The following is a 16409-nucleotide window of genomic DNA, read 5'->3' on the forward strand; positions in this document are numbered from 1 at the left end:
TCATGTTTAACTTGCTCAAATATCACCTATACGTCCTTTACATTTCTTCTTACATCTAGACCTTAGCATTACTGACATTCTGGGTCAGATCATTCTTTGGAGTTCAGGGATGTCCTGTGTTTTGTAGGATATTTAGCAGTATTCCTGCTGCATCCCATGAGATGCATAACAATACTCCTACCTCCTCAGATTGTGACAACCCAGACATTGCTAAATGGATTTGGGGATGTGGGGGTTAGTTTAGGATCCACTGTCCAGAAGCTTGGTTAAATTCAGGTTAAACAATTTTGGCAAGAATACTTCTTAAGTGATGTGTATGTCTAATTGCATTACATCAGTAGGCAGATTACATTAGAGTGTCCCATTATTAGTGATTCTAGCTTTGATCTCTTAAGGCAGGGTTTTTTTTTTTTTTTTTTTTTTTTTTTTTTTTTTTTTTTTTTTTTTTTCAAGATAAGGTACATTTTCCCTTCTGTAATAAGTTATGGCTTGATACTTTGAGACTATGTGAAGATCCTGTACTCCTAGTCTTTTACCCTGTGACTTTTAGTATCTTCTGATAAATTTTCCTGAAACAATTGTGGTTGACTTGGAAAATTGTGATTTTTCTAATTCTATCATTTGTTCTGCATTTACTATCTTGTATTTCGCTGAAAGAAAAGGTTTTGTCCTCCTTCCCTTTGATTTTTCGTGGCACTCCGAAGAAATTCAATGTGTTTCATCAATTATTGTCACCATTTTTTGGATGCTCATTTGTCCCACATTTCTCCAGTAAAAATCCCATTCTTGAAGGGAATTTAGTATTTTGTGGAGTATTTTATTATTGTAAGGACCATGCAGTGGTAAATCCTTACTGAATCACATGGCATGTGAGAACAAATGGCTTTATAACCAGTGAGCAATTCTGATGATTGGGACAACTTATCATTTTCATAGTTAACAGGTTACACTAACTGCAAAATGTAAATAATTGGTAAGAGAAAATTCTAACCACCAATAAAAATTATTGGCAATTTATTTTTGAGTCATCTACTTACATTTAAAAAGGCATATCTATTCCTGGTTCCTGGATATGATGGCCGATGACTATAAATTGAAATATACCTGTAGTATACTTATCACCTAAACACTACATACTACGGCACATTGTAGCGAACAGGATGGAGCTACTTCTGATCTAAAATTATCTAAACGATATGCCTGGGAGCAAATCTCAATAACATTCCATCTAAGGAAAGCATCGCGATTTTATAACTATGACTTTTGGGAAGACCAAACGGAATACCCCAGCTGAAATGAGAAAAATCTGTATTAAGGAATTTTAGCTCCACCCTGGGCAATTATCCCCTTCCTTCCGTAACTGTCAATTTCCTCCCCAATCCCAAGAGCGCCTCTGCCCAGTTCCGCAGTCTCTGCTCCAAGTCTCTTTTTGATGATGCCCTTAGAAGAAGCAGCGGCAAGCGGCGGAGATAGGGGTTAAGTTCGTAACAGTCTTCTCCCGACCTGGCAGATGGGGACAGTACCCCTCAAAAGTCTCTTTGCCAGCCCTACTGGACGCCGCAGAAGTGAAAGACCAAGAGGGTGGAGCAATCTTTTAGGGAGCGCCTGTACCCTTCCTCCTGTTCCTCTCTGATTGGCCAGCGTGAGTCACGGACGCCCAATCGCACGGCAGCGTCCACCGTGCCGCTCGGCGACGGCGCCGCGCATGCCCACTCATGGACCCACCCCGCGCCCCAGCCCTCTGGAGCGCTGGCGAAGGGCACCGGCGGGGAGGCGGCTGTGGTTGCCGGATGCGGCAGTACAGAGCTAAGGTCTCAGGGCCGCGCTGGGACACGCATGGTCCCAGGGGGAGGGCAACAGGAAAAACAAGCACTGACACAACCGCCCCATTTCCCCATATTCCCTAAGAGCAGGTTTTCTTGGGCTGACCAGTCATTTTCACTGTGGTGTCCGACTTGGGCAACTCGATCTGCCCGTGGGGACTCAAGGCTGAGCTGCATTTTTAGTTTGCGTCCCGGCGGACCAAAAGGCGAGGGGAAGGGAACGAGTCTTTATAAAAAAGTAAACTTTCGTGTAGAATGGGCTGGGGACACCTCCGAGTTTGGCTTCCCGCAACGTGACCTTTTTAGCGCCGTCCTGGACGCGCTCCCTCGCAGCCAACCCGTCAGTCTCCTCAGGCCTTATCCTGCCCTCTCTGAGGTGGCCGCCTGTCGGCGCTGCAAACGCCACACTTTTGCTCTACGAAGAACCTCCTCACGACTTTCCAAGGTGTGCAACTCAGAAGAGTGCCCCCCAAAACAAGTAAAAACCTTCGGGGAAGAGGCAAAGTCCCTGAGCTATCCCGACCCTAGCCGCCGGCCCGTGTTTGGTGGATCAGGTCCTGGAGCTCGGCAGCCTGGAAGCCCCACACCAGGCCGGCCCCTACGGCCGCTCAGAAAACGCGGCGAGCGGAACCCGCACGCGGAAGCGCCGGCCGCACTGAGCATGCCCAGTTGCAGAGCCGACCAGAGGAGTTTTTTCTTTTCTTTTCTTTCTTTTTTTTTTTTTTGGGGGGGGGTCTCAAGTAGGAGGCCTCCCCACCACCCCCACCCCAACCCCCCACCACCCCCGGCTTAAGCAGCTACCATGGCCCAGGTGGCCAACGCGGCGTTGTCCCAGGCGGGTTGGTAAGTGGCAAGTCCCGCCGGCTGCCGGGCCGCGGGCGCGGGCCGGGGCCCCAAGGAGGTTGGGTTGGGGGCGGCGGGGTACGTGTCGGGGTAGGCGGAGGCTGCTGTCGGCCCCCGGCCTCTCCCCGGGCCCTCCGGGCGGGCTCCGCCCCCGGCGCCACGCGAGCCAGCGAGTCCCCCTGTGTCCCCTCGAGGCGGCGGCGGCAGCGGCCTGGGCCTCGGGCGGCGGGCGGCGGGCCTGGGGAGAGGCCGGGGGCCGCGAGCCGGGCGGGTGGCGGCCCAGACCCCGGCCGAGTGGAGCGCCGGAGAGGACCTGCAGCGCCTTCGCGCTGCCGCTCCCGGGAGGGGGTGTTTCTGCGGCGGGACAAGGGGAGGCGAAGGCTGGGAACGAAGTGCGGTGCAGAGGGACCAACGCGGCGGAGCCCGCGGGCCCATAGGAAGTTGAGGGCAGAACGGCACACAGCCTGCGCTGCGGTCGGAGCCGCCTCTTCTTGCCCCTTATTTCAAAGTATAGTGTGGACCAGTGTGAAGCTGCCCTCCGCGTCACACACACAACTTCTGGAGCTAAGAATGACCGCATTGTCAACTCGTGGGGGGTGCTCGGTAGAACTTTTCTTGAAAGGATGGTGTTCTGAATTTAAGAGGCCTTTCGTGTCAAGATTTTCAGGATTTGAAAACAATACAGAATTATGTGAAATTAGGCAGTTTCTGGAATTGCGGCCATTACGGTTGTAATCATCCCGTTTAATTCAGTAACGCTTTTCCCAGATTTGCACAGGCACATTCTGGGATGAAGGGTAGGAACGGGGATGAAAAAGATTTGCCTTGGCTCTCTGCAATTACTGCTTTGGAAGAAAGAGTGAGGCATTAAAAGACCAAACAAAACCAGGGGGAATAGTGGTAAACCGTATGTACAGAGTAACAGATGAGTGCACTGTGGAATGGGAGGGAGAGTTAATTTCCTGAAGTGGACTTGGGAAGATGGTAAGGAAAAGGTTTTCTAGCACAGAGCTGCTAGAGACAGGGAAGCGCTTATTGTTTTGCAGAACCTACACAAGATCTATATGGTTCGTGAAAGATGTGGATTTGATTTTGTGAATAAAGTTTTTGATCAGTGGAGGGCTATAATCACAACTGTGTTTTGAAGCAGCCCCTCCTGGTTTTAAAGGCACTTGTGTTGTTAAACACCCCATTTTACAGGTGAGGAGACTGAGGCAAAGAGCTGTTAAGTAACTTTCCCGAAGTGACATAGCTAGAAAGTGGTGGAGTTGAATGTTGAGCACAGAGGGCCTGGCTCTGGTCCTGGTTCCTTTAACTCTTATGCGTTATTGTTCCTATAGTTTTTTCACAGAACAGCATTGGCGTAAAAGATTGTAGAGTTAAAAACTCACTGGCTTCAGTTTTGTTTTTGTTAAATAGGAATCTCTTCTTTTAGTTTTTTTTACCCACAGAGGTGTCCTGAATTATCTTGGGTCGCTCTTTCATTTGCCTTTCTCCCCATTTATCATTAGATTGAGCGTTGATCCTTCACACTAGTAATATTTTCATTTACAAAATCAGTATTTTACTACTTTCCAACATGACCCCGCCTCCTCTGGAAAGATTAGTCTCATTTTTTAGGTCCCGAACACATGCTGACTTTGTTTTCTGTGGCCTCTTATGCTCTTCCAGGGCAGGGAAGTGAGTCTTATTTTTCTCCTTATCTGGATTGTCAAGAAGTGCACCAGATTGTAGGTTCTTTGTAAAGTCTAATACAGTTGACCTTGGAATGCCCCTGCCAGTCAGAATTCTCCGGACAGGGCCTCTGCAGAAGCTTAGGCAGAGTCCCACCCTGCTTTGTTATATTGTTGTAAATCTTCAGCAATGTTATATTGTAGCATTTGCTACTTTGTATTGCAACTTATCTGTTTATGTTTCTCCCACCTGTCTGTGCTGCTTCTGTGTGGCAGTAACTCATAAAGGCAGTAGTAAGCTGTGGGGCTAATAAGACTATCTTTCTAGGAATTGTGAGTTTCATGTAATTCCTGCTAGGTATTGAACAGACTAGGCATGAGGATCTCCTAGGCTTTCAGGTGGCTTCGACTAAGTCTTTAATTAGGGACTTACTATGTTAAAATTTAGAATCACAAAGGTTTAAAGGCAGAAAAGAGCACTGGAAGGAAAATTTCTGACTGAAGGGCTTTCACTAGCTCATTTTAGTTCTTACATCCTGAGTTTGCTCTTATACTTGGGGTTCTCTGTTACTGTCACTGACAAACCATTTTTCTTCGTATTCAAATGTATGTGCGTAGTTACTTGTAGAAGCTAAAAAGAAATAGATGCTAAAACATGGAAACACTATTGTTAAATCTGTTCTACAGGCTTTACCTAAAATAGCAGATTAGGGAAATATTTAGTGCTGAAAAGTTTACAATTCTGAAAATATGATCTTCAGGGGGGTACAGAAGATCTATGTAGACCAATCTGTTCAAGTTTCCATTATTTTTAAGTGCAATTTTTTCCTTCTTAAGGTTTTAATCTTCATTAGAACCGCTGTAAAAATCAATATTTTAAAATATAGCTTCAAAAGTAGCTACCTGGCAGACTTAAAATAATTTTTTTTCTTCAATGGCCAGTAGCACACAAACGATTTGCTGATTTGAACTTAAATGTTTCAGGGTTTTCTACAGTATAGTGATTATGTTTAAATAATGCACTAAATGGTACCTTGTAAAGCTTAATTATATGAATGGAATAACTTCATGGGGAAAAGAAATCTGACTCTGAATTTATCTAGATAACAGTATTACTCACTCTGCATTTTTGTTTTCTCTCTTCAGAGGTTCATTCTCCTTTGGGATGATATCCCTGATCACTCTGAGTGGAAATACAAAATTCTACTCGTGGGAGAAAGATTTAAAAGGTTGATCTCTGGACATTTTGAATTTTTCTCTTCCATCTTCATCCTTTGTTTGTTTTTAACAGAAACATGTCACGGGGTACCTAATCAGTTGTGTTTTTGTTTTTGAAAAGGTATCTTCTGGCTGGGCATGGTGGTGGCTCATGCCTGTAATCCCAGCACTTTGGGAGGCTAAGGCGGGTGGGCAGGAGTTGGAGACCTGCCTGGCAAAAATGGTGAAACCCCATTTCTACTAAAAATACAAAAAAATTAGCCAGGCGTGGTGGCAGTCTCCTGTAATCCCAGCTACTTGGTGAGGCTGAGGCATGAGAATCGCTTGAACCCAGGAGGCGGAAGTTGCAGTGAGTCGAGATTGCACCGTTGCACTCCAGCCTGGGCAACAGAGCAAGACTCTGTCTCAAAAAAAAAAAAAAAAAAAAAAAAAAAAAGAGTATCTTCCGTGGAATTAGTGTTGCATAGCTTTAACTCTCTCTTTGTACATATGAGAAAACTGAAGCACAGATTTTTCAATAATTTGCTCAGTTATAAATGGCAGAACCAAGAATAGAGCCCAGATGTCTAGAGTAAAGATTCAGTACTCATTTCCACCAAAAATTAACAGAAGTGACCACATCTAATTTAAATTATTGATCAAAAGTGACACATTTTAAAATTGAAAATTGGGTTGAAGCATTTTGTGGTGTGTAAATTTACTTTCCTAGTCGAGGAAAGATAAAGGGCCTATTCTGAGGGGTGATCCTGTTACAGTCAAATAAATCTTTGCCTTGCAGTGAATCAACTAATTGCGTACTAGGCTTATCTGAAAATCTGGTACATTCTGTATTTTTTGAGGTTTAAGAATACAGTTGGCCCTCCATATCGGTGGGTTCTGCATCCTTGGATTCAACCAGTCACAGATCTAAAATATTTGGAAAAAAAAAAAAAATACAACAACAAAAATAATATGAATAAAAAATAAAATATAACTTTACATAGCATTTACACTGTGTTAGGTATTTTAAGTAGTCTAGAGATGATTTCAAGTATACAGGAGAACGTGTGTAGGTTGTATGCAAATACTGTACTACACTATTTTGTGTCAGGGATTTGAGCATCAGTAGACTTTGTTATCTGTGGGGGCCCTGGGACTGATCCCTTATGGATACTGGGGGATGACTATATCTGAAAAAGTGGGACACTGTGTTGTGTGTCTTTGCGTCTTTTACCCAGTAGTTTGAGTTGAAGACCCTTTAAGGTAGCATATGAAATAGCATTTCCATTTTGTTCTGAAAGAACATGTAGTCTTAGGAAGCCCAGGTTTCTGACACCCAGGGGTTAGCCATGGAGTTCTCCAGGTTTTGTTTTGTTTGTTTGTTTTGAGGGCAGAGATGGGATGGAGAGGATAAACAAAGGTCTCGTTTTAACCCCTTTGGGGTTATCTCCATATGATTATTGGTGCTATCACCATGCTGACATCCTCTGGCCCAAGTGCATACATAACTCCTTTCCCTTCGTTTCACCTTTGAACAACTAAGAAAGGCTACAGTTTATTAAGGTCTTTATCAAAATGTAGAACTAGAAAACAACCACGAGATACATAGAAAAAATAAGAAGCATGATGACAGTACAGGTTATAAAGTGATTATTGTGCTCTTGTATTCAAGGGCCCACTCTATTCCACATTACTTTGAAGATAGCTACTACAAAGAGGTGGAACAACTTCAGGATATTTTGCTGGAATTTCTAATTCCTGGTTTTTGACCTGTCCACAGACGAAGGGCTTCTTTTCATATTCCATTACATAGAGGCTTCTTCTCAGACACATTAATGACCATGACTAAGAAACTCAGATGCCCAGCCTGCAGCCACTGCTGTGCCTTTGTTTGTTCGGTTCTAGTTTTCTTAGCGACACACCTTTTTTCCAGGAGATTACTGGTGAATGATCTCACTCTTCAGATGAGAAACATTGTGTAGCAGCATCAGTACAACCTCTGCAGTAGCAGCAATATAATTATACCTTCTTATACTAGTGGTAATAGACATAGACTATGAGTTTATGCATATAATAAGAGGGTATTAGAAGTTTTGCTCCCTCACTATTCCAATACATCTCTTAGAAATAGGTAAATATTTGTAGAGAATATTGGTCGTTCTTTGTAAGGTTTAATATTAAGTGCAGGGTTTTTAAAATCTAGAATTATGATATACCTTTAATTATCATACTTCATAGCCTTTAAAGTAAGTCATATGTATAAGACAGGCAGATGCAAATAGCTTGGTATACTCTTTTGGAAAGGATTTGAATCATTAAAACATTTTTTTAGATGCTGAAGAACATTAGAGGAAACCAATTGCTTTTTTTTTTTTTTTTTTTTTTGAGACAGAGTTTCACTCTTGTTGCCCAGGCTAGAGTACAATGGCACAATCTTGGCTCATTGCAACCTCCACTTCCCAGGTTCAAGCAATTCTCCTGCTTCAGCCTCCCAAGTAGGTAGGATTACAGGCATGTGCCACCACACCTGGCTAACCAATTGCTTTTTAATCAGATTTTAGTGGAGCTTGTTGGAGACATCTTTCTATTTTGAAGTATTTTCTATTTCTTTAATGGACATTTGTAGCTATCTCTTTGGCTTATATTGTTTGTGAAATTAAAATGTTCAAAGGTAATAAGCCTTGTTGACTTTCTGTCTCAAAATATGTTACACATTGCTTTACAGCTTCTACTGATACCGTAAACTATGAAAAATGACGATATTCTGTTGAATTGTGCAAATGTTCAGGTTTCAAGGTGCTGTTTGCAGTGATTTTTTTTTTGGTGACTAACCTATAAATCTAGTTTCAACTGCTTGTAGACTTGACTGCCTTAAGTATAAAGGGGGAATAAAAAGAAACTTGCTACCTCAGCAGGTTGAAAATAATTTTCTCCTTTCATACAGCAGCATTTGCTAAATCAACTAAAAATTGCATAGTAACATTTTAAGAACCATAAAAATATGACTATATCAACTTTTTTGGCTTATGTTTTCTCCTTTTGACAAAAGAATATTGACATTTTGACTTACAATGTTTCAGTTAAGTGCCATCAGTCTAGAAATTCATTCTTTCTGAAAGGTCTAGGATATAGAAGTAGCTGAAGAACAGTATTGCCAGATAAATTTTGGAAGGAGACTACTGAATGCCCAGAAATTTTCATGTAAAAATTTAAGAAACACTTGTGAAGTCATAGCACAACAAAGAAAAGCAAACAAGATGGGGCAAAAATGTATGGTAGTAATGTAAAGTATTAAGAAGGGTGTGAAATCAAAGACACTGATAGCAGAAAGGAAACAGGTTGGTGATGGACAAAAGGAGGAAAGAACTGCATGGTGCTCTAGGGCTAGACAGAGAGCCTATATGTACCATAGCACTGGAACCCCATCAGGTTTCACATCTCTATTAGATGGGTGCAAGTGTGTATATGTACTTCTCACATGTAGTACAACTTTATGGCCTTAAAAGTAGAGGCAAATAGCAGTATAGTGCTCTTGAATTATAATATATTTACAATAATAAGTAAGGCATATACAGAGAAATATGTAACTCTATACAATAATATGTGCACTGAAATACATTTAGTAAATATTTATATCTCCTGTATACCATGCACTGTGTTTGTTGCTGAGATATTATGTACAAGACAGGCAGAATTTAAACATGATATACACTGTTGTTTTACTTGCAACATTTTGTTAAAACACATCTGAGAGCAATTAACCCAGACTTGGGAAGGTTGGAAGGCTTTCCAGTACTGATGATGGATAAGCAAGGTTTTTGTATATGTCTTCTTTAAATATCATGTCTTCTGCTCTTTGTCTAAGGAAAAAACAAGGCACTGTATATGTCTTCTTTAAATATTGTGTCTTCTGGTATTTGGCTAAGGAAAAAACAAGGCACATTCATCAATGCACTCATTCAACAAATAATTCTTTTTTGTTGTTGTTGGTTTGTTTGCTTTTTGAGACAGAGTCTCACTCTCTTGCCCAGGCTGGAGTGCAGTGGCATAATCTTGGCTCACTGTAACCTTCACCTCCCAGGTTCAAGAGATTCTCCTGCCTCAGCCTCCTGAGTAGCTGGGATTACAGGTGCCCACCAGCACACCCAGCTAATTTTTGTATTCTTAGTTGATATGGTTTGGTTCTGCATCCTCACCCAGATCTCATCTTGTAGCTCCCATAATTTCCACGTGTTGTGGGAAGGACTCAGTGGGAGGTGATTGAATTATGGGGACGGGTCTTTCCCATGCTGTTCTCATGATAGTGAATGGGTCTCACGAGATCTGATGGTTTTAAAAATGGGAGTTGCCCTGCACAAGCTCTCTTTTTGCCTGCTGCCATCCACATAAGATGTGACTTGCCCCCTCTTTGCCTTCTGCCATGATCGTGAGACCTCCCCAGCCATGTGGAACTGTTAAGTCCAATAAATGTCTTTCTTTTGTAAATTGCCCAGTCTCAGGTATGTCTTTATTAGCAGCATGAAAAAGGACTAGTAGAGACAGAGTTTCACTATGTTGGCCAGGCTGGTCTTGAACTCCTGACCTGAAGTGATCCACCTGTCCCGGCCTCCCAGAGTCCTGGGATTACAGATGTGAGCCACAGTGTCCAGCCTCAACAAATAATTCTTAAACACCATATTGTGGCAGGCACTTTCTTAGTATAGTCAGATATAGTCTTATAGGGGGAAAAAACATTAATTACATATTTAAACATGCTGCATCTATAAAAAATACTAGAGAGGAGAAGAGACATCATTCCAAATGCACGTACTAAGGGGGAATTAGTCTTTTCATGGTGGTCAGAAAATAGCAGAATTCCTAAAGGGGAATTTTAGTCTTTTCATGGTGGTCAGAGAATGCTACCCTGAGAGCTGGAGAATGAGTGTTAACTGACAAAGTAAGGGGAGCACAGCATCTACAAAAGTCGTGGGGCACTAGGGAGCATGGTGAATACAAACATCTGAATGACCTGGGTGACTAGAGGGCAAGACAGAGGGACAGTGTAGTGAGATGGAGTTAGGAGCTACTTAGGGACAGGTCACATAGCTTGGACCTTGTTGGCCATGATAGGATTTATTTTTATTTTGAAAGTAATAGGAATCAGTTGAAGAGTTTTAATCATGATGTGAGGATTATGGTGTGGATAACATCATGGTTTTGAAGTATGCTTGGGCTGAAGAAAATGGAGCAGGGCAGGACTATTAAATAGATGGCGATGGTTGAGATAAAAGAGCAGCAGATTGATTTGATAGATATTTGGAAGGTAAATGGACAGGACTTTCTGACGGATTGGACATGAATGTGACAGAGGAGTTGTCAAAGGCTTGATTTCTAGGTTTTGGGCTTGTATCCTCAAATCAATTACAATTCAGTTAGGTAGGGACTCTTAGAAGATGGTCATATTTTTGGGGGTTGGGTCGGTCATGAGTTAAGTTGGTCATTACTTGAGTGTGAGATCCCTTTAAGTCATCTAAAATAAGATGTCAGGCATTAGGAAATACCAGTCTTGCACTCAGAAGAGAAGACTGGTCTACAGATAAATCTGGAGTCATTCCAGGATAGGTGGTGATTGAAATGGTATATTGATAAGATCATCTAAGGCTGCAGCTGTCCGGTATGGTGGACATTAGTCACATGGCTGCTGATCACTTGATATGTGTCTAGTCTAAATTCAGATGTGCTACAAATGTAAAATACACAGTGAATTTGGAAGACGGTACTAAAAATGAGTGTAGGGATCTCAGTAATTTTTATATTGATCATACTTTAAAATATATTTTGTTAAAATAGTTACTAAATTAATTTCACCTGTTTTTACTTTTTAAAATATGGCTACAAGACAATTTAAAATTACATATGTGGACATTATATTTGTTGGACAGTACTGATGTAAGAACCAAGCTTTGAGTAAGAGGCTGGGTTCAAGTACTGAGAAATTTTAGCATTTTTAGAGGAGAATTAACCTTTAAGGAGCTGCTAGTCAGGCGAAAAAGCTTTAGAATTCATTATAAATTCATTGAGTTTTTCTAAGAAGAGAAAATGGATATATCTTTTAGAGTTCTTTGATAAGACTATTTGATATGGTCAGTATTAGTTTGTTGACTTGCTGATATTGGAGACTCAGAGCAGCTTTTAAAACATTCTTTATAAATTTAGATATCTGAAAGTCTTTTAAAAAATTTCCCACAATCTTTCTCCAGATTCCTCTAAATATATAAAATGCAAGTAAAATTTAGCTGCAGCTTTTCAGAAGGCAGTCTGTCATGGATATTACATGAAGATGTTAATGAAAATTTTTTATTTTACTAAATTTCTAAGTGGGACCATGAAGATTTTGAAAATTAATAAAGGTGGATTTTGTAAAATACCTAAGGTGAAACAATAAATGTAAGTATTGATGGAAAAACTTGCTGAATAAATTAAGCCAGTATTTTATAATGAATTTGGAATTGACTCAGTTCAAGCTTTGTTTTGAGAGAGAAATAGGGACATATGTTAAGTTTAAGTGTCCGTAACGTTGATAGTTTGATTGATGCCTTATGACTTTGTCAGCTTCTGTAAGGGAAAGATCAAGTCTTTTCATGTTTTTGTAGTATTCCAAGCATTTAGCAGGATGTAAGTTGCACAGTAGACACTTAAATACTTGTGGAATGAATGTTACTCTCATCTTAATTGGTCTTGGTATCATTCATCATTTTGCTTTTGTGTCCTCAAGGGACATGAAACTTCTTCAAGCTTTTTGTAGAGTAGAAAATTGTGATTTCTGAAATGAATGTTGTGAAATTTAAACAAAGTGTTATGAAAAATGTGATCTCCTCAGAAATGCAGGAAATAGCCTTACGAAAGCTTTCTCTATTTGTTGATATTTTCTACCTTGTTTATAGAATTCAACTGTTAAGAGATATAACTAGTGATAATGTAGATAATACACTTAAAGGTATATGTTTGTATTTAGTTAGAAGAAAATTTTGAAATATGTTGATTGCATTTCTTTGGCTGAGACAACCAACTGTCTCTTTAGGGTCCTTGAAATGTTCTCTCTCATGGTAATATTAGTAGAAACTGTTTTCAGAACTATTTCATTCACATTTGATGTTTTATGAGATAGCAACAAGTTCTTTTTGATATTTCAGAATTGCTTATAGGTTAGTACTTCAGTGATATGGTGCGGCTGTGTCCCCACCCAAATCTCAACTTGAATTGTTTCTCCCAGAATTCCCATGTGTTTTGGGAGGGATCCAGCGGGAGGTAATTGAATCACGAGGGCTGGTCTTTTCCCGTGCTATTCTCATGATGGTGAATAAGTCTCGTGAGATCTGATGGGTTTATCAGGGGTTTCCGCTTTTGCTTCTTCCTCATTTTCTCTTGCCACCACCATGTAAGAAGTGCCTTTCACTTCCTGCCGTGATTCTGAGGCCTCCCCAGCCATGTGGAACTGTAAGTCCAATTAAACCTCTTTTTCTTCCCAGTCCCAGGTATGTCTTTATCACCAGCATGAAAAAGAACTAATATAGTTAATTAGTACCAGTAGAGTGGGGCGTTGCTGAAAAGATACCCAAAAATGTGGAAGCAGCTTTGGAACTGGGTAACAGGCAGAGGCTGGAACAGTTTGGAGGACTCAGAAGAAGAAAGGAAAATGTGAGAAAGTTTGGAACTTCCTAGAGACTTGTTGAATAGCTTTGCCCAAAATGCTGATAGTGATATGGACAATAAGATCCAGGCTGAGGTGGTCTCAGGTGGAGATGAGGAACTTGTTAGGAACTGGAGCAAAGGTGACTCTTGTTATGTTTTAGCAAGGAGACTGGCAGCATTTTGCCCCTGCCCTAGAGATTTGTGGAACTTTGCACTTGAGAGAGATGATCTAAGGTATCTAGCAGCATAAATTTTTAAGCAGCAGAGCATTAAAAAAATGACTTGGGTGCTGTTAAAAGCATTCCATTTTAAAAGGGAAACAGAGCACAAAAGTTTGGAAAATTTGCAGCATGACTATGTGATAGAAAAGAAAAACCCATTTTCTGGGGAGAAATTCAAGCCAGCTGCAGAAATGTGTGTAAGTAGCAAGGATCCTAATGTTAAACCCCAAGACCGTGGAGAAAATGTCTCCAGGCCATGTCAGAGACCTTCACAGTAGCCCCTCTCATCACAGGCCTGGAGGTCCAGGGCGAACAAGTGGTTTTGTGGGCTGGGCCCAGGGTCTCTGTGCTGTGTGCGGTTAGGGACTTGGTGCCTTCTGTCCCAGCCACTCCAGCCATGGCTGAAAGGGGCCAACATACAGCTTGGGCTGTGGCTTCAGAGGGTGGAAGCCCCAAGCCTTGGCAGCTTCCATGTGGTGATGAGCCTGTGGGGGCACAGAAGTCAAGAATTGAGGTTTGAGAATCTCCGCCTAGATTTCAGAGGATGTATGGAAATGCCTGGATGCCCAGGCAAAAGTTTGCTGCTAGGATAGAGCCCTCATGGAGAACCTCTGTTAGGGCAGTGTGGAAGGGAAATGTGGGGTTGGAGCCCCCACACAGAGTCCCTACTGGGGCATTGCCTAGTACAGCTGTGAGAAGAAGGCCACCATCCTCCAGACTTCAGAATGGTAGATCCACTGACAGCTTGCACCGTGTGCCTGGAAAAGCTGCAGGCATTAAACACCAGCCCGTGAAAGCAGCTGGAACGGAGCTATACCCTGCATAGCCACAAGTGCAAAGCTGCCTAAGACCATGGGAACCCACCTCTTGCATCAGTGTGACCTGGATGTGAGACCTGGAGTCAAAAGAGATCATTTTGGAGCTTTAAAATTTGACTGTCCCACTGGATTTCAGACTTGCATGGTCCCTGTAACCCCTTTGTTTTGGCCAACCTCACCCATTTGGAACAGCTATATTTATCCAATACCTGTACCTGCCTTGTCTCTAGGAAGTAACTAGCTTGCTTTTGATCGTACAGGCTCATAGGTGGAAGGGACTTGCCTTGTCTCAGGTAAGACTTTGGACTGTGGACTTTAGGTTAATGCTGAAATGAGTTAAGACTTTGGTGGACTGTTGGGAAGGCATGATTGGTTTTGAAATGTGAGGACATGAGATTTGGAATGATAGAGTTTGGCTGTGTCTCCACCCAAACATCTACTCCCAGAATTGTATCTCCCAGAATTCCCATGTGTTTGTGTTATGGGAGGGACCCAGGGGGAGGTAGTTGAGTCATGGGGGCCAGTCTTTCCTTTGCTAGTCTCATGATCATAAGTCTCACAAGATCTGATGGATTTATCAAGGGTTTCCACTTTTGCTTCTTCCACATTTTTTCTCTTGCCACCGCCATGAAAGAGGTGTCTTTCACCTCCCACCATGATTCTGAGGCCTCCCCAGTCATGTGGAACTGTAAGTCCTGTTAAACCTCTTTTTCTTCCTAGTCTCGGGTATGCCTTTATCAGTAGCATTAAAATGGTCTGGTACATTCAGTTAGAAAGGAGTTAAGATGATAAGATTATATTTCATGCTAGGGCCTTTAATGAGGCAAAGAAGTAGGAATCTAGGTATCTTGTAGTCTAAGTTGTCATAGAGTTCAAGTCCACTGGGGTTTTACCTGAGGACTCTGCTAAACAGTTTACTCTTTTGTTTCTTGCAATTGTGAGCACCAAAAAGGCGTGTATGTGTTACTGTTAGGACATAAAGCATGTAAAATGGGCTCCTCAGTATCCTTGCTCGGTTCAGTGTACTCAGAATGGCAAGTACTGGCAACCCTTTGTGTCTATGCTGAGAGTGCAAGTTCATATTCAGGGGCCTCTACTCTTAGTAATTGGCGACTACCTTTTTTCTAGGCTGCCTGCTGATTCCCTTAGTATGTTCTAATTTAAGTAATAATGAGATTTCTCAGGATTGTGTTGATTTGACTTCTTTCCTCAGTTTTGCTTCTTGGGGATGGGTAGGGTAGGGTAGGGTTAGTTCCCAGGCTGCATCAGAATCTTTGGTTGCTACATTTGGGAGTTGTACAAGAGCTGGATGTATATTTTCCCTTATTTTGGTTGTTGCTGATAAATTTTTTGACTGCTTTTTCTGGTTGTTGATTTTTTTCCTTTGATTTTTATGTTATTTCCCTGTTTAATTAATTACTCATTCATCAAAAGTCTTTATAAACATATTAATTAGATGTTTCCCTGGTAAAGTTGATACATAATGAAAGTTTTTATATGCGTATATTAAAAACATAATGGCTGTACAATACCATGAAATTTCAATGACCATTTTTGTGCCTGTGTTTACATTGTTGTTAGTGCAAAATGACCACCCAAAATAACACTTAACTTTGTTAATAAACATATCTAGCTGCTCTTTGCAACACAGACACCTGCCATAATACTCATTAAATTTTCTACTAGTTATAAAGACTTATTTAGCTGTGATAGTTCACAATTAAAAGACACCCTCATATAATTAGATGTAGTTTCTTAACAAATTGAGAGTTTAACAAGTTGAAATTTTGATTTGGTATCATGAAAAAAAGAGTGCAGTGTAGTGGTATATACTTTTACAGTTACAGGGTCATGAGAATGGACTTAATAATACATGACAGAAATTAGGGTCATGAGAATGGACTTAATAATACATGACAGAAATTATGGTATGCCTACTGAAGTTTGATTAGCTTGAAAGTGCAACAGAGCCTTGACATTTTTACCAGTTTCTACTTATGTGAATAAGCATTTATTTTGATATTATTTTAAGCAAAATGCAAAAGCAGATTAAATACCAAACTAGCCTGAGCTACATTTTTCTAATGCTTAAAAAAAAATGCCCTGCATTAATTAGGTTGAAGGCTAGGCTGATGTAAGAGAAGCCTGAAGAACATAGGTTTT

The 16409-nt window shown here is 41.3% G+C and overlaps 1 protein-coding gene across 2 annotated transcripts in view; it reads left to right on the forward strand.

Moving 5' to 3' along the window:
• The first annotated feature begins 1719 nt into the window (after positions 1-1719).
• Positions 1720-16409, forward strand: part of TDRD3 (tudor domain containing 3) — a 201819-nt gene continuing 187129 nt past the window's right edge. The window contains exon 1 of one of the 2 annotated variants that reach the window (XM_025364720.1): positions 1720-2268. Coding sequence is in view for 1 of the 2 variants with exons in the window: in XM_025364719.1 (XP_025220504.1) it covers positions 2626-2666 (41 nt within the window). In the remaining variant the exon portion in view is untranslated. Of the gene's footprint in view, positions 2269-2548; positions 2667-16409 lie in introns of those variants that run through there. The other variant, XM_025364719.1, reaches the window with a different exon arrangement.

The sequence above is a fragment of the Theropithecus gelada genome, chromosome 17 (assembly GCF_003255815.1).
Source record: "Theropithecus gelada isolate Dixy chromosome 17, Tgel_1.0, whole genome shotgun sequence".
In the NCBI taxonomy this organism is placed as follows: domain Eukaryota; kingdom Metazoa; phylum Chordata; class Mammalia; order Primates; family Cercopithecidae; genus Theropithecus; species Theropithecus gelada.